The sequence below is a fragment of the Balaenoptera musculus genome, chromosome 10 (genome assembly GCF_009873245.2).
Source record: "Balaenoptera musculus isolate JJ_BM4_2016_0621 chromosome 10, mBalMus1.pri.v3, whole genome shotgun sequence".
NCBI lineage: Eukaryota > Metazoa > Chordata > Mammalia > Artiodactyla > Balaenopteridae > Balaenoptera > Balaenoptera musculus.
The window spans coordinates 94,839,399-94,862,099 of record NC_045794.1 but is presented as its reverse complement, the minus strand read 5'-3'; the positions used below and the strand labels follow the sequence as shown (position 1 = coordinate 94,862,099).

General features: G+C 44.3%; 1 protein-coding gene across 5 annotated transcripts; it reads right to left on the bottom strand.

Moving 5' to 3' along the window:
* Nucleotides 1–5,158: 5,158 nt before the first annotated feature.
* On the bottom strand, nt 5,159–20,601 carry CBY1 (chibby family member 1, beta catenin antagonist). Of its 5 annotated transcripts, none has more exons than XM_036866263.1 (6): nt 20,485–20,589; nt 16,762–16,880; nt 8,667–8,782; nt 7,314–7,419; nt 7,111–7,229; nt 5,159–5,835 (listed from the first exon to the last, which is right to left on the bottom strand). In XM_036866263.1, exons 3-6 carry the CDS (start codon nt 8,742–8,744, stop codon nt 5,755–5,757), a joined length of 384 nt encoding a protein of 127 aa, XP_036722158.1. In that variant the 5' UTR covers nt 8,745–8,782; nt 16,762–16,880; nt 20,485–20,589; the 3' UTR covers nt 5,159–5,754. The 5 variants fall into 5 exon arrangements, with proteins under 5 accessions (XP_036722158.1, XP_036722159.1, XP_036722161.1 ...); XM_036866264.1 differs by having other exon boundaries at nt 16,762–16,877; XM_036866266.1 differs by lacking the exon at nt 16,762–16,880 and having other exon boundaries at nt 8,667–8,751.
* Between the last annotated feature and the right edge of the window lie 2,100 nt (nt 20,602–22,701).

Genomic DNA, 22,701 nt, shown 5'->3' with positions numbered 1-22,701 from the left:
TTTCCTATGATGGATGAAAATGCTTCTTTTTATAATGTGTCCCACAAGTTATTAATACAAGGGTAATTAGATATACCTCTTTAGACAACTGACCATGGAACCGAAGAATCTCAGGATTGGACAGTCCCGATCCTTATCTGATACTTGAGAGACTTGTCCTGTGCTTACATACTCCGGGGAGGGCGGGCGGGGGTTTGCACTTTCTCCAGATAGAGTCCTCAGTCCTCTTTATCTTTGGATAGGGCAGCTCTAACTACAAAAAGTCTTCATGTCACAAAAGGGTGCCTACTGTCTGATTCCATTAGATAAAAAAAGACAGGCAAAACCAATGTATGGTGAGAAAGGTAGTGATTCCCTTTGAGGAGGAAGAGGAGGTAATATTTGGGAAGGCAGGAGAGTTTCTGGGGTGCTAGTAAAGTTCTATTTCTTGACGTGTGTGGTGTTTACATGGGTATGCCCATTTTGGATAATTCATCGGGCTGTACACTTATGAATTATACTTTTTGCATGTATTTAAATTTTTTTTTAAAGTAGGCTTGAAACCAAGCAGGACCCTGTGGGTCCCTCCCGGGTACAAATCCTTTCCCTGTCCCTGTTTCTTGTTTGTAGGAAACAGGCTTCTTTCAGCTTCCCTGACCTTCCCTGAGTTCCAAAGGGCAGGTTCAAACAGTTGCTAATCAGGGAAGGGAGGGAGTGCAGAAACAAAGGAGGAGCAGTCAAGAAACAGTGCAGCGATCCTGGTTCCTCCTCAAGAGATATACATAACCTTTGGGTTCTGCTGCAGGAACTAAGGTCCCCACGCAGGTGGAGGATGGTAAACTCAGGCTGAGAGCAAGATTCCTGCAGCACCGCCCTGTTACCTCACCACCAACCAATCAGAAGAAAGCCTGCACACAGTGGAAGATAAGGAAGACTCTGACCCTCTCCCCAAATGATTCTCCCAGAATCTTTGGAGTTGGTTTTTGGACATGAGTCTGCCTTCTCCCCAGGTTGCTGACCTCCTGAATAAAGCAACCTTTCTTTTCCAACCAACACTTGTCTGAGTATTGGCTTTCGAGCAGTGAGCAGCTGAACCTGAGTTCAGTAACAGGCTAGCTTTACATAAATGCAAGGGCAATCAAATGCCAATGGCTTTTGATTCTCTTATGGGCTCTTTTAAGAAATGCTGGAAGACCAACACTCTTGAAGGGTAGAGAAGGCAGTCTTATGTGGAAACTACAGACATCATTGACTCTGATGAAATAAAATTCATATTTTATGGCAAGACAAGAAAAATTTAAACATAAAATCTTTCTTTGCCTGTTTGGGCCTCCTCCCTTCCCTTTAGTGTGTATTGTGCACCTGCATTAACCAGACCTCCTTAGGAGATAACCTTCCTTCTTGTAAAAGGCCATGATGACCCATGACCCACTACTCCCTGTGTACACATAGATCTGGATTGTGTAAACTGTCAATAATACGTCATTTAACATATAGCACTCTGTCTCAAAAACTTATATAACTGTGCTTTGACCTCTAACAGATGGAAAAATTCTCAGAGCTTTCTGAGAGGCTTTCTCCAGGTTATAATCCTCAATTTGGCTCAAATAAAAGCCTCCATTTCTTTCTTAGATCGACTGATTAATCTTTTTTTTTTTTTTTCCATCGACAACTCTAAGTGGAAAGTCACAATGCTAATATGAAGAAGTTTTTGGAAAACTTTGACAAATTAATTTTGTTTATATTCACAAACAGTACATGATTTTTAAAAAAATCTATGTTTAAGGCTGAAAGAGCTCTTTCAATATTTATGAAATTGTCAAAGGATTAGAAAAAATATTGGGAATCATGTCATGCAGAGCATTCAAACCTTAGGAATAGATGTGATGATCTAGAAAAGGCAAAGTGAGAAAGACAGAGCCCTGTGGAATCAGACAGGTCAGGGGGTACTTAGTCAAAATCATAGACAGAAAGTAGAATGGTGGTTGCCAGGGGCTGGCAGGGAGGAGGAGATGGGGAGTTAGTTTTTGATGGGTATACAACAGCTTCAGTTTTACAAGATGAACAGTTATGGAGATGGGTGGTGGTGATGGCTGTACAACAGAATGAATGTACTAATATTACTTAACTGTATGCTTTAAAATAGTTAAGATGGTAAATTTTATGTTATGCGTTTTGCCACATAAAACAATTTAATTAAAAGCAAAAAAAAATCAGAGTAATAACAACAAGAAAAACAGAACAACTATCCCCCAAAAAAGGTCAGGGGTGGGGAGGGGCACCTTCTTCCCCCAATCCAAGAGATTCGAGGAGGAGCTGCTGGAGATGAAGGAGGAAAACCTTCACTGAAGGTTTCAAGGGGAAATGCTCAGTGGCAGCAAAGAAGACATATGGTAAGACCGATGCCAGCCCAGGGCCCTCAATCGAGGCACAAGTGAGGGTGCCATCAAGTAAATGGTAATGTCCCATGCTGGGCACAAAGCTGACTCTGCCAGCTGGATGGTGACGAGGTGTTCTGGAAACCCACACCCTAGCTCCTCTCATTCCCTATCCCTCAAGTTCATGGTCTCCACCTTTCCTGTTCCTGTCTTGTCAGAACGTGAAACTGGTAGTATAGTAGTTCCTAATTCAGTTCGCTTCCGTGTGGGGCGTAGATCCCTTTGAGAATTTTACAAAAGCTATAAGTACTCCCCCACAATAAAACAAACACATTAGCCCATATCTGTACAATTGTGCATATGGATCCCCTTGTTAAGCCTCAAACTGTAAGATTTCCTCTGATTTTTTGCACTCCCTCCCTCACACCCGCAGAACTTTCCATCTCAGCTCTTCAGTAACAGTTCTTCCCTAATCTGACACTCAGCTCAGAAATTTACAAAACCGTTGTAGTGATTACAAATGATAATGTAAAGTAGACAGCACTATTTACTTGGGTGCCCCCAGAAGTAGTAGACTTGGTCAATAAAGGCTTTGAGGAGGAAGTATTTTAGCCAGAACCTAATAGATGTATCGGACAAAAAGGTAAATCTTTAAAGTATGTAGCATTTTTTTTTTCTTTTTTTTTTGGGCCACACTGCCCAGCTTTCAGGATCTTAGCTCCTTGGCCAGGGATTGAACCTGGGTCCTCAGCAGTGAAAGCGCAGAGTCCTAACCACTGGACCGCCAGGGAATTACTGAAAGTATGTAGCATTTCAGTGCGGGGAAGAAAACCAACAAGGGTTAGGGTGGTGACATATAGCTGATTCTTTTTCCCATTTCTTACAGATTTTCATTAATAGGATTATCCTTGACTCAGCTAACACACCACATCCATCAGCAAACTTACAATTTGATGGTGGGCTCCACCTTCAATTCCTGCCTAGAATTTGACCACTTCACCTCCTCTACTGCCACTTCCCTGGTCCCAGCCTTGTGCTCTTCAGTCTGTTCTGACCACACAGAAGCCAGAGGGATCTTTTTTTTTTTTAAAGTCAATCATAGCATTCTTCTGCTGAAACTCACCAATGGCTTGCTTCCCTCATCACCCCAAATACAAGTCCTTCTTCACTGCGGAGGTGTCCCACGTGGCTGCAGCCCCCTCAGGTGCCAGTGGTGGTGCGGAGGGGACCAGGACCCACGTCACTATGACAACCAAACGTGCCCCTCCTGACTCCAAAGGTTTCAGTCCTAGCTCCTTCCCTCCCAGCTGTATCACCTTGCTGGGCTTGTTTCTTCATCTAAAAGCAGGGGATGACGATAACAAACTTGAAAAATTCTCATGAGAATTAGAAATATAGCCCTTCTTTGGTTTATGTCCCAATAAACCCATCATAAGTTGAAAACGTAAGTCACAAATGCATGTTAATACCCCTAACCTACCAGACATCGTAGCTTAGCCAACTTACATGTGCTCAGAACACTTAAACATTAGCCTACAGGCGGGCAAAATCATCTAACACGAAGCCTATTTTACAAAAAGTGTTGGATATCTCATGTAATTTTTCGGATACTGTACTGAAATGAAAAACAGAGTGGTTGTCTGGGTCCAGACTGGTTTTAAGCGTGTGAATTGTTCATCCTCGTGACTGCGTGCTGATGGGGAGCTGCAGCTCACTGCCACTGCCTCGCATCACGAGCATCGTATTGCATTTTGCTAGCCCGGAAAACTATCAAAATTCAAAATTCGAAGTACAGTTTATACTAAATGCGTATCACTTTTGTACCACCATAAAGTCGAAAAATTGTAAGTTGAACCATCATAAGTCAGGGGGACTGTCTACAGATGTCTGGTATCCAGGGTGCAGGGTAAATGGTTGCTAATGATACTGGTCTAGGAATAGGCAGACTCTCAATTGCGCCTATCAACTGCACCTGAAGATTTACACCCTCATATAACATCCTTTTCCAAAGTCTTCTGAATTAGTCTCGCCTATTATCAGGAAGGAAGGTTATGGGCTGGGGCTACAGATCGTGCTTCTCTATCCATGCGCCATGGAGCTGGCCCTGAGGATGGTCTATGCACAGCAGCCTCCATTTGAGGCAGCCCCCCACCCAGCTCCCCTCTTTCACTGTGGGCTGGGAATCAGCAGGCTCCCACACTTCCGCTGTCCGATCCTAGACCAATTTCTGAACCTCCTGGGGTTTGGTTCCTTATCTGCCAGTAGGCATGCTGCCTGACAGGCCCTGCTCCACAGGGCTGAGCGGAGGAGGAAATGAGAGTGTGAGCACCATCCTGAGCCCCATCCAGGTGGGTGACAGGTGTTCTGACCTTAGTAGCCATCCCTGGTCTAGAGCCTGGGCTCTGTGACCCCCACCCTCAGTGCCTCCCCCCTTGACTTTGGAAGCTCGACTCCCTCTTACTGCCTTTGGCTGGCTCCCTCCCCCAGCAGAGAAGCCCAGCTCACTGGAAGACACATATTCCCACTCCGGGAGAGCAGCCCCCCATCCCAACCACTCGGTCCCTGCCAGGTCCAGGCTAGTTCCAACACCCCGAAAGAGGAAGGCAGGGGAATCTGAGCAGAGAGACCGCTCTGTTCCAGATCAGCCTCTGCCAACGCCCAGGAAGCTGGAATGCTTCTCCTGCCGCGGTGACCTTCCCCCACAACCTAAAAGTTCTGTCTTTGGATGGAGCATCGGAAGCTTAGAACCCAGCCTCCATTATTTACTTCTTCAAGAACTGATGTTACTTTTTTCAGTCACTTCGGCCAGAGAGAGATTACAGAACATCATTTAATTTAAAAAAGTACGGTAAACAGGAAAGTAGCACAAAAATATAGTGTTGCCGTGGGAGGTCGGTGCTTGCTGCTGAGAAGCTGAAGCCAGAGGAGGCTGTGGATTTGGGGAACGCGTATACTTTAAAGGAGGGAGAGAGTGGCCTGAAGGGCAGAGAACCAGGAGAGCTCCTTATCTGAGAGCCCTAACAACAAGGCTCTGTACACCTGATGCCACACCACACACAACAGTGTGAGGGGATGATACGACGAACTCCGTCCGACGAGGGTGAGCCTGGGCTGCGGGCATTTGTGTGTTAAGTGACTGGAGAACACCCAAAGGCCTCCGTCACCCCAGACCTCCCTGAAGAGGCCTCCTTATGCTGTGAAGCACAGGACTGGCCTGGAATCCACTACGCTGTCACCTTCCTACTGTCGACCTAAGGGGGCCAGTGCCTTTGGCCCCATTATATGATACTCTCCCAGGACCTAATCCACTAGTTTGGTTAAAAATTCCCTCAGCCACATCCTCCTCTTCTGATGAATGGGTTTCCCCCTGTGCTCCTAACAGGTGTCTTTGGGGTCTTCATTTTCTCCGCCGGCTGACACTCTTCAGTTCATCCAGCTCCTTCTCCATTAAGTGGGATTCGGCGGTGGTCTCAGAGAGCTGGAAGTAGAGCAGCAAACCGTTATAAAGGAGGACGTTTCTGGGCTACGTTTCAGGTTGGCAAGGCCAGCCCTGCGCGCTGGGAGAAGCCCCACGGCATTTCCCTTAACGCTGCCGGCAGCCTCCACGACGGGAACCCCTTGGTAACTGGGCAGAAAGTAACCTCCTGATGACCCAGGGCCTCAAGCACTTGAAGAACATTCACCATCCATTCTATCAACATTTTTGATCACCTAGGATTGTGTGGCACTCACTGCACGAAGGACACCAGGCTTCAGGGGATGAAAAAGGCAAATACTGGTGATTTTAAGGTTAAAGGACTAAGGTCTAAGTTGCTTTTGAGTCGTGGCTCACATAAAAATGTTTAAAAAAGCATGCCACTTCCCGCATCAGAATCCTTCAGTGGCCTTTAGAGGAGAGGGTGGAAGACACTCCAGGCAGGGATGGAGAGATACAAACTCCAGAGGTCAGCTTACTGTGAAACAGAAGAGCTGCACTTCCTGAGCAAGACACTATTTATTCCAAGAGCTTTGCTTATATTATTAACTCACTAATGAGGCAGATCCTACTATCGTGCCCATTTTATTGCTGAAGATACTACGTTTCTTACAGATACAGAGCAGTTAAGTAACTTGCCTGAAGTCACATAGCCAGTGGTGGAGCTGGGCCAGGGACCTGGGCAGTTTAGCTCTAGACACATGCTCTTAACCACTGCAGTGTGTGCTCTCCTGCCTCTCAACCAACCGTCACACACACCCCTAGGCTCAACAGGTTGTTGGGTTTTTTAAAGCCACAGGAAACCGATGCCAACGCAGAGAGTGCCCCTCGGCAGGTCTGCGCGGGGCACTGACTAATGGCTGCGTGGTGCAGGACCTTGTCCAGCCAGGAGCAGGCTGTCCTTCTTCCTGAATGCCTTCATCCCAGCCTCCATTCCCACCTTTATCTTTCCACATTCAGCTCAAATATCCCTTCCCCTGCAATATCCTCCTGACTGGACAGAAGGAATCTCTCTCTCCCATGTGTGGATGCCAGGCCCCGGACAGACTCTAATCACTGCCCTTACCATGAGGCACTGTCACTATGTTTACTGTCTATCTCCCCACTAGACTGGGAGCCCTGGAGGGTGGGGACTGCGTCTGATTTGGTTTTGCATCTTTGGATTCACAGCAATGTACCTGAGCAAACTGGCACTCGAGAGGTGTGGGCTGGCTGAAAGCACTCGCAGTGGACCTGCCCAAGGACAGCCAAGGCTTCCCTCCCCCCCACCCTCCTCACCATGTCCAGCAGGATGTCCACCTTCAGCCGCAAGAGATTGTTCTCTTCCTCCAGCTGCTGGTTCCGCCTCCGGAGGCGCTGGGCCTCCCTCCGGTCCACGCCTCCGCTAATCCCTGTCTCTGGTGGAAGGACACAAGCAGCAGTCACAAGGGCGGTTTCCTTCCACCATCTTGCTGGGCAAAATGGTAGGAAATGCAGCCCACCTGCTATCCACTGGCCGTTTTCAAACTTCAGGCTCTGCCCGGCCAGGTTCATGGTGGGCGTTCCATAGTCAAGGCCCAGCTCCACCTCCCGGGTCGACCGATCCAACTGTGGGGGAGACGCGCATGCTGGCTTCGGGAGGCCGGAGCACAGGGGCTCTAGGCCCAGCACCTCTCCTGCTAACGGTACGATCCCAACAACTCATTTCTTCTCTATAATCCTTACCCAGCACATTTAGTAATTTTTTTAAAGTCAGAAAATTAAATAAGGTATCCCCAAAACTTTTAAACTATAAGAGAGAAGAAACGTACAGCTTTATACCATAGATATTTTCTGGAAAAGCTATATATGCTGAAATTTGCAAACTGAATTATTTCGTATCTACACGGCACTTACCAGTTTAAGAAATCCTACTGTAAATTTTTAATAAAGTGAAAAGTTCTTTTTAAATGTAATAAGCCCGAGCTATCATTTGTTTCTTATGGAGCTACGTATGTCCTGGAAAAGGCATAAAATGCTAAGGCCCAATGAGTAGTAGTAGCTGTTCTTTAATGTGTTTTTCAGTGTTTCTACAGCTCACTGAGCGCCCACTCTGCACCAGGACTGGTACTGGATATACAGAAATGAATGCAACCCCTCTGCCCTCAAGGAGCTCAGAAACTGTCTTTGGAGCTGTGATATATCCTTTTTTTTTTTTTTTTTAATTTTATTTATTTATTTATTTATTTATGGCTGTGTTGGGTCTTCGTTTCTGTGCGAGGGCTTTCTCTGGTTGCGGCAAGCGGGGGCCACTCTTCATCGCGGTGCGCGGCCCTCTCACCATCGCGGCCTCTCTTGTTGCGGAGCACAGGCTCCAGATGCGCAAGCTCAGCAATTGTGGCTCACGGGCCCAGTCGCTCCACGGCATGTGGGATCTTCCCAGACCAGGGCTCGAACCCGTGTCCCCTGCATTGGCAGGCAGATTCTCAACCACTGCGCCACCAGGGAAGCCCCGATATATCCTTTTGAATGTTCTTAATGATAGCAAAACATCATCCTTTGAGAATAAATTTGATTCTTAGACAGGACTAAAACTGATTCCTGGACAAGTCTTGGGAGTAAAGTGAAGTCAAATTGGAAAACATCATTTGGTCCCCAAATCATAATGAGGACGACTATCTTTTAAGGTTCTTCAACAAGCTCTGACAATAATTCCCAAAAAGGAGTTAAAAAATGTTTTCAGCAATAGCAATAATATGAATTAAAAGGATGCCCTCCCACGAGGATACCTCTGGAGGACCACACTTTCCATAAGAAACCAGGCTCAATGCTCCAGTCACGCTGCACACCAGGTTGAGCCCCGTGCTGACACTCACATTATGCAGGTTGGAGAGAGACGCAGACTTCCGAGGGGGCGTCTTCTTCGGACTGAATGTACTCCCAAAGAGAGGCATCTTTGGCCTGATGAAGGAAAGGTCAATGCTCCCTTCTCCTAGGGTCAGAAAAAGTCAGGGATACAAAGAGTTGGGTCAGTGACCTTGCACCCCTGTCCTGGAATCATGAAAACACACATCTTATCATGTGGCCATTAACAATCCTGGGTAACAATCCTCAGCTTCCATGTGCTGAGTGCTCACTATGTGCTAGGCATAGTGCCAAAACCTTGGCAGTATCTCAGGCCTCACAACCACTCTCTGTTTAGTACCTCTTCCTATACCTATTTGACAGATGATGTTTAGAAAGACTAAGGTCCTAAGTGTGAGCGAGTATTAGAACGCAGGTCTGTGTGTCTCTACAGTTCACGTTAACCACAGGCAAGTGCCTAACTGGCCTGTCTTAAGTTTTGTCACAAATTGGCATCACCAGATTTACACTCTGGGGCAAGGCATGTGATCCTACTTATTCATGAACACTGGTAAGACTCACAGCTAGGGTAACAGCTTCTACATATACTCCATTTTCAAGAAATGAAGGCTTTTCTGGGACTTGCCTTTTTGCTTTTTTATTGGTTTCTTTTTAAGTTTTCTTCGTTTTTCTTAAAATTTTATTTATTTATTTTTGGCTGCATTGGGTCTTCGTTGCTGCGCGTGGGCTTTCTCTAGTTGCAGGGAGCGGGGGCTACTCTTCGTTGTGGTGCACGGGCTTCTCATTGCAGTGGCTTCTCTTGTTGCGGAGCGCGGGCTCTAGGCGCATGGGTTTCAGTAGCTGTGGCACGAGGGCTCAGCAGCTGTGGCTCACGGGCTCTAGAAAGCAGGCTCAGTAGTTGTGGTGCACGGGCTTAGTTGCTCTGCAGCATGTAGGATCTTCCCGGACCAGGGCTCGAACCTGTGTCCCCTGCATTAGCAGGTGGATTCTTAACCACTGCACCACCAGGGAAGTCCTATTGGTTCCTTTTTGATTAAAGAAGTTCTTAATTTTAATATGATCTAACTTATCAAAAAATTTTTTTAATGATTAGTGTTTTTGTGTCCTATTTAAGAAATTTATGCCTACTGTAAGGTCATGATATTTTCATATATTAACTTTTGGAAATTTTCTCTTTCGGCTTTCACATTTAGGACTATGACTCATCTGCAATTAACTTTTGTATGTGGTGTGGGGCAGGGTCACAGTTCATTTCTTCCCATGTATTACACAATTTTAATGTGTAATACACAAATAGCTTAAAAGGATTCCCTCTAAGAAATTGCAGACTGATGATAACAATAATGAAAGCACAGGTGAGCAAAAAGAAAGTACCAGAGCTCTCCCTTTTCCTACTCCCAGGTATAAAAATCTTCCTTCACCACATTATGAGATAGAAATAGTAATGAGTTTATCATATCTGATAGGAAGTTGGCCAAAAAAACAGGGAATTTCTCAAGACTATCTGCAACAAGGTTTTATGTCAACTATCATTAAAAGATAACTCATGGTAGGAATTCATCACAATTAGCAAGACATATATTAAATGAGAAAATGAAGAAGAAATTCTGTGCCGTTTTCAGTGATGCAGAAATTAACACCACTAAAATTAATGATAAAAGTTTAGAAGCTTCTTTGGAAGCTTTACAATACATATATACACTGTACAAAAATATATGCATATATGACTTATAAATAAATAAATAAGACACTTAGAGGTATGTGCTCATAAGAGCTTTACTGGTATATGTTTGTGATTAAAAACAGTGGTAGAGGGCTTCCCTGGTGGCGCAGTGGTTGAGAATCTGCCTGCCAATGCAGAGGACACGGGTTCGAGCCCTGGTCTGTGAAGATCCCACATGCCGCGGAGCAACTAAGCCCGTGAGCCACAATTACTGAGCCTGCGCGTCTGGAGCCTGGGCTCCACAACAAGAGAGGCTGCGATAGTGAGAGGCCCACGCACAATGATGAAGCTTGGCCCCCGCTTGCTGCAACTAGAGAAAGCCCTCGCACAGAAACGAAGACCCAACACAGCCAAAAATAAATAAATAAATAAATTAAAAAACAAACAAACCAACAGTGGTACAGAGCCCTTAACCAAGATGGCAGAGTAGAAGGACGTGCTCTCACTCCCTCTTGAGAGAACACCAGAATCACAACTAGCTGCTGGACAATCATCGACAGGAAAACACTGGAACTCACCAAAAAAGATACTCCACATCCAAAGACAGAGGAGAAGCCACAGTGAGACAGTAGGAGGTGCGCAATCACAGTAAAATCAAATCCCATAACTGCTGGGTGGGTGACTCACAGACTGGAGAACACTTATACCACAGAAGTCCACCCACTGGAGTGAAGGTTCTGAGCCCCACGTCAGGCTTCCCAACCTGGGGGTCCGGCAACGGGAGGAGGAATTCCTAGAGAATCAGACTTTGAAGGCTAGTGGGATTTGATTGCAGGACTTCGACAGGACCGGGGGAAACAGAGACTCCACTCTTGGAAGGCACACACAAAGTAGTGTGCGCATCGGGACCCAGGGGAAGGAGCAGTGACCCCAGGGGAGACTGAACCAGACCTACCTGCTAGTGTTGGAGGGTCTCTTGCAGATGTGGGGGGTGGCTGTGGCTCACCGTGGGGACAAGGACACTGGCAGCAGAAGTTCTGGGAAGTACTCCTTGGCGTGAGCCCTCCCAGAGTCCGCCATTAGCCCCACCAAAGAGCCCAGGTAGGCTCCAGTGTTGGGTTGCCTCAGGCCAAACAACCAACAGGGAGGGAATGCAGCCCCACCCATCAGCAGTCAAGCAGATTAAAGTTTTGCTGAGCTCTACCCACCAGAGCAACAGTCAGCTCTACCCACCACCAGTCCCTCCCATCACGAAACTTGCATAAGCCTCTTAGATAGACCCATCCACCAGAGGGCAGACAGCAGAAGCAAGAAGAACTACAATCCTGCAGCCTGTGGAACAAAAGCCATATTCACAGATAGATAGACAAGATGAAAAGGCAGAGGGCTATGTACCAGATGAAGGAACAAGATAAAACCCCAGAAAAACAACTTAATGAAGTGGAGATAGGCAACCTTCCAGAAAAAGAATTCAGAATAATGATAGTGAAGATGATCCAGGACCTTGGAAAAAGAATGGAGGCGAAGATCTAGAAGATGCAAGAAATGTTTAACAAAGACCTAGAAGAATTAAAAAACAAACAAACAGAGATGAACAATACAATAACTGAAATGAGAACTATACTAGAAGGAATCAATAGCAGAATAACTGAGGCAAAAGAACGGATAGGTGACCTGGAAGACAGAATGGTGGAATTCACTGCTGCGGAAGAGAATAAAGAAAAAAGAATGAAAAGAAATGAAGACAGCCTAAGAGACCTCTGGGACAACGTTAAACGCAACAACATTCATATTATAGGGGTCCCAGAAGGAGAAGAGAGAGAGAAAGGACCAGAGAAAATATTTGAAGAGATTATAGTCAAAAACTTCCCTAACATGGGAAAGGAAATAGCCACCCAAGTCCAGGAAGCGCAGAGAGTCCCATACAGGATAAACCCAAGGAGAAACATGCCGAGACACATAGTAATCAAATTGGCAAAAATTAAAGACAAAGAAAAACTTATTGAAAGCAGCAAGGGAAAAATGACAAATAACATACAAGGGAACTCCCATAAGGTTAACAGCTGACTTCTCAGCAGAAACTCTACAAGCCAGAAGGGAGTGGCATGATATACTTAAAGTGATGAAAGGGAAGAACCTACAACCAAGATCACTCTACCCGGCAAGGATCTCATTCAGATTCGATGGAGAAATCAAAGGCTTTACAGACAAGCAAAAGCTAAGAGAATTCAGCACCACCAAACCAGCTCTACAACAAATGCTAAAGGAACTTCTCTAAGTGGGAAACACAAGAGAAGAAAAGGACCTACAAAAACAAACCCAAAACAATTAAGAAAATGGTCATAGGAAGATACATATAGATAATTATCTTAAACATGAATGGATTAAATGCTCCAACCAGAAGACACAGGCTTGCTGAATGGATACAAAAACAAGACCCATATATATGCTGTCTACAAGAGACCCACTTCAGACCTAGGGACACATACAGACTGAAAGTGAGGGGATGGAAAAAGATATTCCATGCAAATGGAAATCAGAAGAGAGCTGAAGTAGCAATACTCATATCCGATAAAATAGACTTTAAAATTAAGAATGTTACAAGAGACAAGGAAGGACACTACATAATGATCAAGGGATCAATCCAAGAAGAACATAAAACAATTATAAGTATATATGCACCCAACACAGGAGCACCTCAATACATAAGGCAACTGCTAACAGCTATAAAAGAGGAAATTGACAGTAACACAATAATAGTGGGGGACTTTAACACCTCACATACACCAATGGAAGGATCATCCAAAATGAAAATAAACAAGGAAACAGAGGCTTTAAATGACACAATAGACCAGGTAGATTTAATTGATATTTAAAGGACATTCCATCCAAAAACAGCAGATTACACTTTCTTCTCAATTGCGCACGGAACATTCTCTAGGATATATCACATCTTGGGTCACAAATCAAGCCTCAGTAAATTTAAGAAAATTGAAATCATATCAAGCATCTTTTCTGACCACAACGCTATGAGATTAGAAATGAATTACAGGGAAAAAAACGTAAAGAACACAAACACATGGAGGCTAAACAATACGTTACTAAATAACCAAGAGATCACTGAAGAAATCAAAGAGGAAATCAAAAAATACCTAGAGACAAATGACAATGAAAACACGATGATCCAAAACCTATGGGATGCAGCAAAAGCAATTCTAAGAGGGAAGTTTATAGCTATACAATCCTACCTCAAGAAACAAGAAAAATCTCAAATAAACAATCTAACCTTACACCTAAAGGAACTAGAGAAAGAAGAGCAAACAAAGCCCAAAGTTAGCAGAAGGAAAGAAATCAGAAAGATCAGAGCAGAAATAAATGAAATAGAAACAAAGAAAACAATAGCAAAGATCAATAAAACTAAAAGCTGGTTCTTTCAGAAGATAAACAAAATTGATAAACAATTAGCCAGACTCATCAAGAAAAAGAGGGAGAGGACTCAAATCAATAAAATCAGAAATGAAAAAGGAGAAGTTACAACAGACACCGCAGAAATACAAAGCATCCTAAGAGACTACTCAAGCAACTCTATGTCAATAAAATGGACCACCTGGAAGAAATGGACAAATTCTTAGAAAGGTAGAACCTTCCAAGACTGAACCAGGAAGAAATAGAAAACATGAACAGACCAATCACAAGTAATGAAATTGAAACTGTGATTAAAAATCTTCCAACAAACAAAAGTCCAGGACCAGATGGCTTCACGGGTGAATTCTATTAAACATTTAGAGAAGAGCTAACACCCATCCTTCTCAAACTCTTCCAAAAAATTGCAGAGGAAGGAACACTCCCAAACTCATTCTATGAGGTCACCATCACCCTGATACCAAAACCAGACAAAGGTACTTCAAAAAAAGAAAATTACAGACCAATATCACTGATGAATATAGATGCAAAAATCCTCAACAAAATACTAGCAAACAGAATCCAACAACACATTAAAAGGATCATACACCATGATCAAGTGGGATTTATCCCAGGGATGCAAGGATTCTTCAATACACGCAAATCAATCAATGTGATACACCATATTAACAAATTGAAGAATAAAAACCATATGATCACCTCAATAGATGCAGAAAAAGCTTTTGACAAAATTCAACACCCATTTATGATAAAAACTCTCCAAAAAGTGGGCATAGAGGGAACCTACCTCAACATAATAAAGGTCATATACAACAAACCCACAGCAAACATCATTCTCAATGGTGAAAAGCTGAAAGCATTTCCTCTAAGATCAGGAACAAGACAAGGATGTCCACTCTCACCACTATTATTCAACATAGTTTTGGAAGTCCTAGCCATGGCAATCAGAGAAGAAAAAGAAATAAAAGGAATACAAATTGGAAAAGCAGAAGTAAAACTGTCACTGTTTGCAGATGACATGACACTATACATACAGAATCCCAAAAATGCCACCAGAAAACTACTAGAGCTAATCAATGAATTTGGTAAAGTTGCAGTTTACAAAATTAATGCACAGAAATCTCTTGCATTCCTATATACACTAATGATGAAAAATCTAAAAGAGAAATTAAGGAAACACTCCCATTTACCATTGCAACAAAAAGAATAAAATACCTAGGAATAAACCTACCTAGGGAGACAAAAGACCTGTATGCAGAAAACTATAAGACACTGATGAAAGAAATTAAAGATGATACCAACAGATGGAGAAATATACCATGTTCTTGGATTGGAAGAATCAATATTGTGAAAATGACTATACCACCCAAAGCATTCTACAGATTCAATGCAATCCCTATCAAATTACCAATGGCATTTTTTACGGAACTAGAACAAAAAATCTTAAAATTTGTATGGAGACACAAAAGACCCCGAATAGCCAAAGCAGTCTTGAGGGAAAAAAACGGAGCTGGAGGACTTCAGACTATACTACAAAGCTACAGTAATCAAGACAATATGGTACTGGCACAAAAACAGAAACATAGATCAATGGAACAAGATAGAAAGCCCAGAGATAAACCCACGCACCTATGGTTAACTAATCTATGACAAAGGAGGCAAGGATATACAAAGGAGAAAAGACCGTCTCTTCAATAAGTGGTGCTGGGAAAACTGGACAGCTACATGTAAAAGAATGAAATTAGAACACTCCCTAACACCATACACAAAAATAAACTCAAAATGGATTCGAGACCTAAATGTAAGACCGGACACTATAAAAGTCTCAGAGGAAAATATAGGAAGAACACTCTTTGACATAAATCACAGAAAGATCTTTTTTGATCCACCTCCTAGAGTAATGGAAATAAAAACAAAAATAAACAAATGGGATCTAATGAAACTTAAAAGCTTTTGCACAGCAAAGGAAACCATAAACAAGACGAAAAGACAACCCTCAGAATGGGAGAAAATATTTGCAAACGAATCAACGGACAAAGGATTAATCTCCAAAATATATAAGCAGCTCATGCAGCTCAGTATTAAAAAAAACAAACAACCCCATCCAAAAATGGGCAGAAGACCTAAATAGACATTTCTCCAAAGAAGTCATACAGATGGCCAAGAAGCACATGAAAAGCTGCTCAACATCACTAATTATTAGAGAAATGCAAATCGAAACTACAATGAGGTACCACCTCACACCAGTTAGAACGGGCATCATCAGAAAATCTACAAACAACAAATGCTGGAGAGGGTGTGGAGAAAAGGGAACCCTCTTGCACTGTTGGTGGGAATGTAAATTGCTACAGCCACTATGGAGAACAGTATCAAGGTTCCTTAAAAAACTAAAAATAAAATTACCATATGATCCAGCAATCCCACTACTGGGCATATACCCAGAGAAAACCATAATTCAAAAAGACACATGCACCCCAATGTTCATTGCAGCACTATTTACAATAGCCAGGTCATGGAAGCAACCTAAATGCCCATCGACAGATGAATGGATAAAGAAGAGGTGGTACATATATACGATGGAATATTACTCAGCCATAAAAAGGAACGAAATTGGGCCATTTGTTGAGACGTGGATGGATCTAGAGACTGTCATACAGAGTGAAGAAAGTCAGAGAGAGAAAAACAAATATCGTATATTAACGCATATATGTGGAACCTAGAAAAATGGTACAGATGAACCAGTTTGCAGGGCAGAAATTGAGACACATGTAGAGAATAAACGTATGGACACCAAGGGGGGAAAGCGGCGGGGGGGTGGGGGTGGTGGTGTGATGAATTGAGCGATTGGGACTGACATGTATACACTGATGTGTATAAAACTGATGACTAATAAGAACCTGCTGTATAAAAAAATAAATTAAATAAAATTCCAAAAAAAACCCACAAACAAACAGCGGTAGACCCACAACCTGGAAGATGGCATTTGGGCTGGGGCACAACACTTTAGGACTTGGACAAACCAGAATGATTCCAGCTTGGTGGTGGACGGGACAGCACTGAGAACTAAGATGATGAGGGAATTTGAAGCTGTGCTACCATGTCATCCAAAACACAGTGGAAGCCCCTGGCATTGTTTCTGCTGGAAAAAAGAAAAAGGGTGGAAGAGGGAAGACAATTAATCTTATGTCTACAGAGGGCAGAACAGGAATGAAATGGGAATATCCAGGAAGAAAGATTTTTTTAAAAAATTTATTTATTTATTTATTTTTAGCTGTGTTGGGTCTTCATTGCTGTGCATGGGCTTTCTCTAGTTGCGGTGAGCGGGGGCTACTCTTTGTTGCGGTGTGCAGGGTTCTCATTGTCACGGCTTCTCTTGTTGCGGAGCACGGGCTCTAGGCACGCAGGCTTCAGTAGTTGTGGCATGTGGGCTCAGTAGTTGTGGCTTGTGGGCTCTAGACCTAGACCTCAGGCTCAGTAGTTGTGGCACACAGGCTTAGTTGCTCCGCGGCATGTGGGATCTTCCCGGGCCAGGGCTCGAATCTGTGTCCTTTGCATTGGCAGGCAGATTCTTAACCACTGCGCCACCAGGGAAGCCCCAGGAAGAAAGATTTTTAACTCAAAAAAGAAAAGGTCACAACAAAAACTAACTAATATCACTTCCTGCGTATCCACTAGGGTTTGGACACAATGCTGGGCACACTTCATAAATTTCTTTTATTCCTTGTAGTAACCCCATAAGGTAATTTTCCTGTCCATATCAGAGATGAGAAAACTAGGGCTCGGAGAAGTTATCCAATTTTCCCAAGGTCCACAGCCATGGTCAGCTGGCTAAAGATGTGTATCAAATTATCCTCGTATTAATAACTTGTGGGGGGGACTTCCCTGGTGGCACATTGGTTAAGAATCCTCCTGCCAGTGTAGGGCACATGGGTTCGATCTCTGGTCTGGGAAGATCCCACATGCTGCGGAGCAACTAAGCCCGTGCACCACCACTACTGAGCCTGCACTCTAGAGCCCACAAGCCACAACTACTGAGCCTGCATGCTGCAACTACTGAAGCCCGTGTGCCTAGAGCCCGTGCTCCGCAACAAGAGAAGCCACCGCAATGAGAAGCCTGCGCACCGCAACAAAGAGCAGCCGCCGCTTGCCGCAACTAGAGAAAGCCCGCGTGCAGCAATAAAGACCCAAGGCAGCCAAAAATAAATAAATTAATTAATTAAATTAATAAATAAAATTTAAAAATTGAAAAAATTTTTTTAAATTTTAGAAAGTAAAAAAATTTTTTAAATTAAAAAATTTAAAATTTAAAAAATCAAAAGATAAATTAAAAATTAAAAAAAAACCTTATGGGGTACATCATAAAAGGAAGCATTTTCATCCATCACACTGGCAAAATTTAAGAGCTCAATAATATCCAATGCTGGTGAGGGTATGGAGAAAAAGATACTTTCATTTACTCTTCGTGGAAACATAAGATGCTATCATTTTTTCAATTAGGCAAAACCTAGCAAAGTTTTTCATGTGCATACTTTTTGGGCAGCAAATCTGCTTCTAAAAACTCTCCTCCAGAAAGAATTGGACATGTTCACACAAATGTTCTCTATTGTTGATAACAGCACAAATTAAGAAACAATCCAAAATGCCTACCAATGGTTGCTGTAGCCAAATACATTGTGGCACATTCTTATAAGGGAGTACTAGACGGCAAGTAAAGACAGACAGACAGCTGTACATGGACCACTCTAACATTAACAAAGCAAGTGAGGGACTTCCTTGGTGGCGCAGTGGTTAAGAACCTGCCTGCCAACGCAGGGGACATGGGTTCGAGCCCTGTTCCAGGAAGATCCCACGTGCCGCGGAGCAACTAAGCCCGTGCACCACAACTGCTGAGGCTGCGCTCCAGAGCCCGAGAGCCACAACTACTGAGCCCACATGCCTAGAGCCCGTGCTCCACAACGAGAAGCCACCGCAATGAGAAGTCTGCGCACCGCAACGAAGACCAAACACAGCCAAAAATAAATAAATTAATTAATTTTTTAAAAAAAGCAAGCAACAGAACAATGTGTATACTATAATCTCACATGACAAGACAAAAAGAAAATAAAAAGCGAGAATATAGGTCGCTAAATAAAAAAGATTTGGAGGGATAAACTGCACACAGTGGTTAAATCTGGGAAAGGAAGTAGGATGGCTGACTCAACTGAATTTGCCATTTTTAAAAACTTTTAATTTTAATTCTAATTTTTTTTGGCCGAGTCGCGCAGCTTGCAGGATCTTAACTCCCCAACTAGGGATGGAACCTGGGCCCCTGGCAGTGAGAGCACCGAGTCCTAACCACTGGACCACCAGGGAATTCCCTGAATTTGCCATTTTAAAGGTTAAAAAAAAAAAACAGCCTAATAGTGGCAATTTCATGTTACAATATAAAGTTAAAGAAATATATTTCTGTATTTAATAAATTATTACAATGATAATATATCCATATATTACTTATGAAAAAACAAACCAAACAAATGAACAAAAAAACAGATGAAAAGCAGTCCCTGCCCCTCCAAGATCTGGAGACATTTGAAGAAGGAAAAATAAGCCAAGTTGTTCTTGCAAAGCCCACAGTGGTGCTAAGAGCACTAAGCCTGAGCATATCACCTGGACACAACAGACCAAGTTCTAGGCCTGGATCTGCCCCTCAGTTGCCTGCTAAACCCTGGCCAAGTAACTTTATTTCTCCAGGTTTTAACAAGGGCACTTCACGCATGACCGCACTCATTCTCACAACACTTAAGCCAAGCACCGTCACCAATATATTACAGATGAGGAAAAGGAAGGGTCTGGACTAGCTTTTAAGTCAGATCCACTCATCTACAAACAACTCTGGCTGAGATCCTGGGATCCTAGAATATTAGTGTGGACCAAGAGGTCCCAGCTGTACCCTTGGCCCAAGGAAGCCTTCTTTCCAGTGAAACTCGCTGGAGAGAAAGGGCTCAGCACAAAGGAGAGCTTCTAGGTTCCAACCATTGCTCTGCTTCTCAACCCCAGTGGGACCCTGCAACTTACCTTCCCTGGGCCCCAAGGATAACAGTAGTACCCACTCACAGACTGTTTTGTGCTTCAGTGTTTTTAAAAAACTGTGGCATTTGATGCTCACAACAACCCTGGCAGAAGTAGATCAAGTAGTTTGTTCCCGTCTACAGATCAGAAAACTGAGGCTTAGAGAAGTTAAGTAACTTGCTCCCAATCACGCCGTGGGAAGGCGGTGGAATTGGGCTTCAAATAAGGTCTACTCCTCTGCGCTGATGATAATAATCACTTCAACACTGTGCAACGCTTTACAGTTTGCAATGGGCCATAATATACATTATCTTATTTTAATCTAACAAGAAGGTGAGGAAGCGGTCTCTCGCTTTCATCGGACTCTCAAAGAGTTCAGAGCCAACCAAGTATAAACCACGCAGGTACACGCCCACCCAGGGCTGTTAACTAACGGTAGCAAACAAACGTTCATTCGCACGCTCTCGTTAATCACCTTCACAGCTGACTTACGAGAGGAATTACCACCCCAATTTACAAACGAGGAAACACACTTGGATAAAGGAGGTGACGGGCCTGCGGTAAACCCGGCCCCCGCCCCCTGCTCCGCGCCCTCCGGCTGCCCTAGCTGCGGGGAGGCCCTGGGTACCCTGGGGAACGCCCGGGTGTCCCAACCCTTCTCGGGCCCTCGGGCGACGCCGGGCTCGGAGACGTACCTGACGTGCCCCGGAAGCTGAGGTTCCAAGAGAACCCCCCGACCTCCCGCTAGGAACCCAGCAGATGCCGCGTCCCCCACCGCGACCTCGACCGCAGGCGCCTCCTCTCCGCCGGCCGCGCGCACGCGCACACGCAGCCCCGCCGGGCTCTACCACCGAGGGAGGTGGGGGTGCCCGGCACGGCACGGTCCCCAACGCGAGCCTACGCGAAGCACCAGAAACTCTTGAGGACTACCCCCGATATATTTAATAGACTCCACAAAGGCAGTGTCTTCTGGAGTCACTTCCACGCCCCGTGCTATAGGCTAGGACGAGGAACCACACTCACCCTCCCCACAAACCCCTGGGTCTGGTCTCCCCCGCCTAACGGGGCCGTCGCCGTGGTAACGGCGTCTCGTGGACTAGGTGGAGGCTCGCCACGCCTCCGTTGTCGTGGGAAAGGTGCGAGTGGTGGCTGCGGCCCGCGTTGCCTGGAGAACGTCAGGAATTACAAACGCAAAATGGGCCTCTCCCCGACGTCCCTCCTTCTCTTCCTCCTCCCAGACCACAAAACAAAGCGCACCCCTTCCTGGTGGTTGTGGGCACAACGGGTGTCGGGTGTCCCATCCAGAACTTTACAGGGTCCCCTGAGGGAGCCTTGGCGGAATCGGCCCCGAGTTCGTCGGATTCCGCCTATGTCTTCAGGTAAGATGAACAGACAGACAGTGACCCTGCCTGCCAGCCTCCCCACGCCGGGCCTCTCATCGGCTTTGACGGGCAGGGGAACCTGAGGTCAGGGGCCGCTTCAAGGTCGCACAGTGAGCAAGGGGCAGAGAACTGCTCGAGAATCAACTCTAGATCTCCTAAAATCCTGTGTGTATTACTGGTTCCATTTGACAAATGAAGAAACTCCGGGTCATTCAAGGGATATTTACTGGCTGCTTAGTGAGTGCACCAGGTCATCCATCCAGTGAGGGGCAGGACCCATAGGTCTCTGGCTCCAAGTGCAGTTTTCTTCCAACTACACGTTACTTCATTGAAAAGGGGAGAGTTCCGTGTCCTAGAACCAAACCACATGGTCTAACCCAGCACAGTCCAATGGAAACGTAATGTGGGCCACATATATAATTTAGAATTTTCTAGTAGCCATATTTTTTAAAAATTAAAAAAAAAATCAGGTGATGTTAATATGAATAATGTTTTAACTCATATGTCCCAAATATGATCATTTCCACATACAATCAATATTTTAAAGTTTATTCTGCTTCAGTTTTTAAATTTTAATTAGCTAAAATTAAGATTTTTGTGTTTCGGTCACACTAACCAAATTCCAAGGGCTCAATTGTTGCATGTGGCTAGTGGCTACTGTGATGCACCGGTCTAGTCTTTTCCTGTCTTTCTACTGTGTGTCCCTCTGCTTGGGTGGTATTTCCCCTCCCCACTTATCTGATTAACTCCTGCTCTTCCTTCAAGTCTTGACTCCCTTGACTAGGTCGTTATCCACTATTATGTCGTCTCTCACAGCACTGTGTCCCTCCCTTTGAAGCAGTGGTCAGTTATAATTCATGGTTATGTATATAATTAATTATCACTTGTCACCCCTAGTAGACATAAGCTCCATTAAGGCAGGGATAAAGTCTGGTTTAGCTCACCATCCTGTCCCCAAGTAGGGACACATCGCTGGCTGTGTTGGGCAGTCAGTAAGTAGTCATTTAATGACTGAAGTTTAAACGGAACAAAAGTCTGTCTGACTCCAAAGTCAGCATTGTTTTAACTTGTTTAACGTGTTTAAGTTAAAATGTGTTAACTTTAAACAAGGGACTTTCAAATCTCAGCTGCCAGAATATGTGCTCCATGAGGGCAGAACGTTTTTTATTCTTCCACTCACCTGCCCCTAATATACAGCACAGTGCTGGGCACGGGGTGGGTATTCAATAAAGTTAGTTTGCTCCCCCACCCATTTTTTCTCTCCAAATAGTGACAGTAAAAACTTATCATGCTTCAGAGAATACTTATCCTAAAATGATATGATGAAAATTTCAGAAGGGAACAGAGTATTTTAAATGTGTCTTTTAACAAGCATAATATTCAATTCTCCCATTAGGCATGGGTAATAATGTTAAGCTAAAGCAAGAGGCTTCTTAACAGGGCCCCCCTAAGCTTGGCTTTTCAGAGAACATGGAATTTTCCAGTCATGCTGGTGGGGGTGGGTGTGTGGGTGGAAGAAAAGTGAGAAGC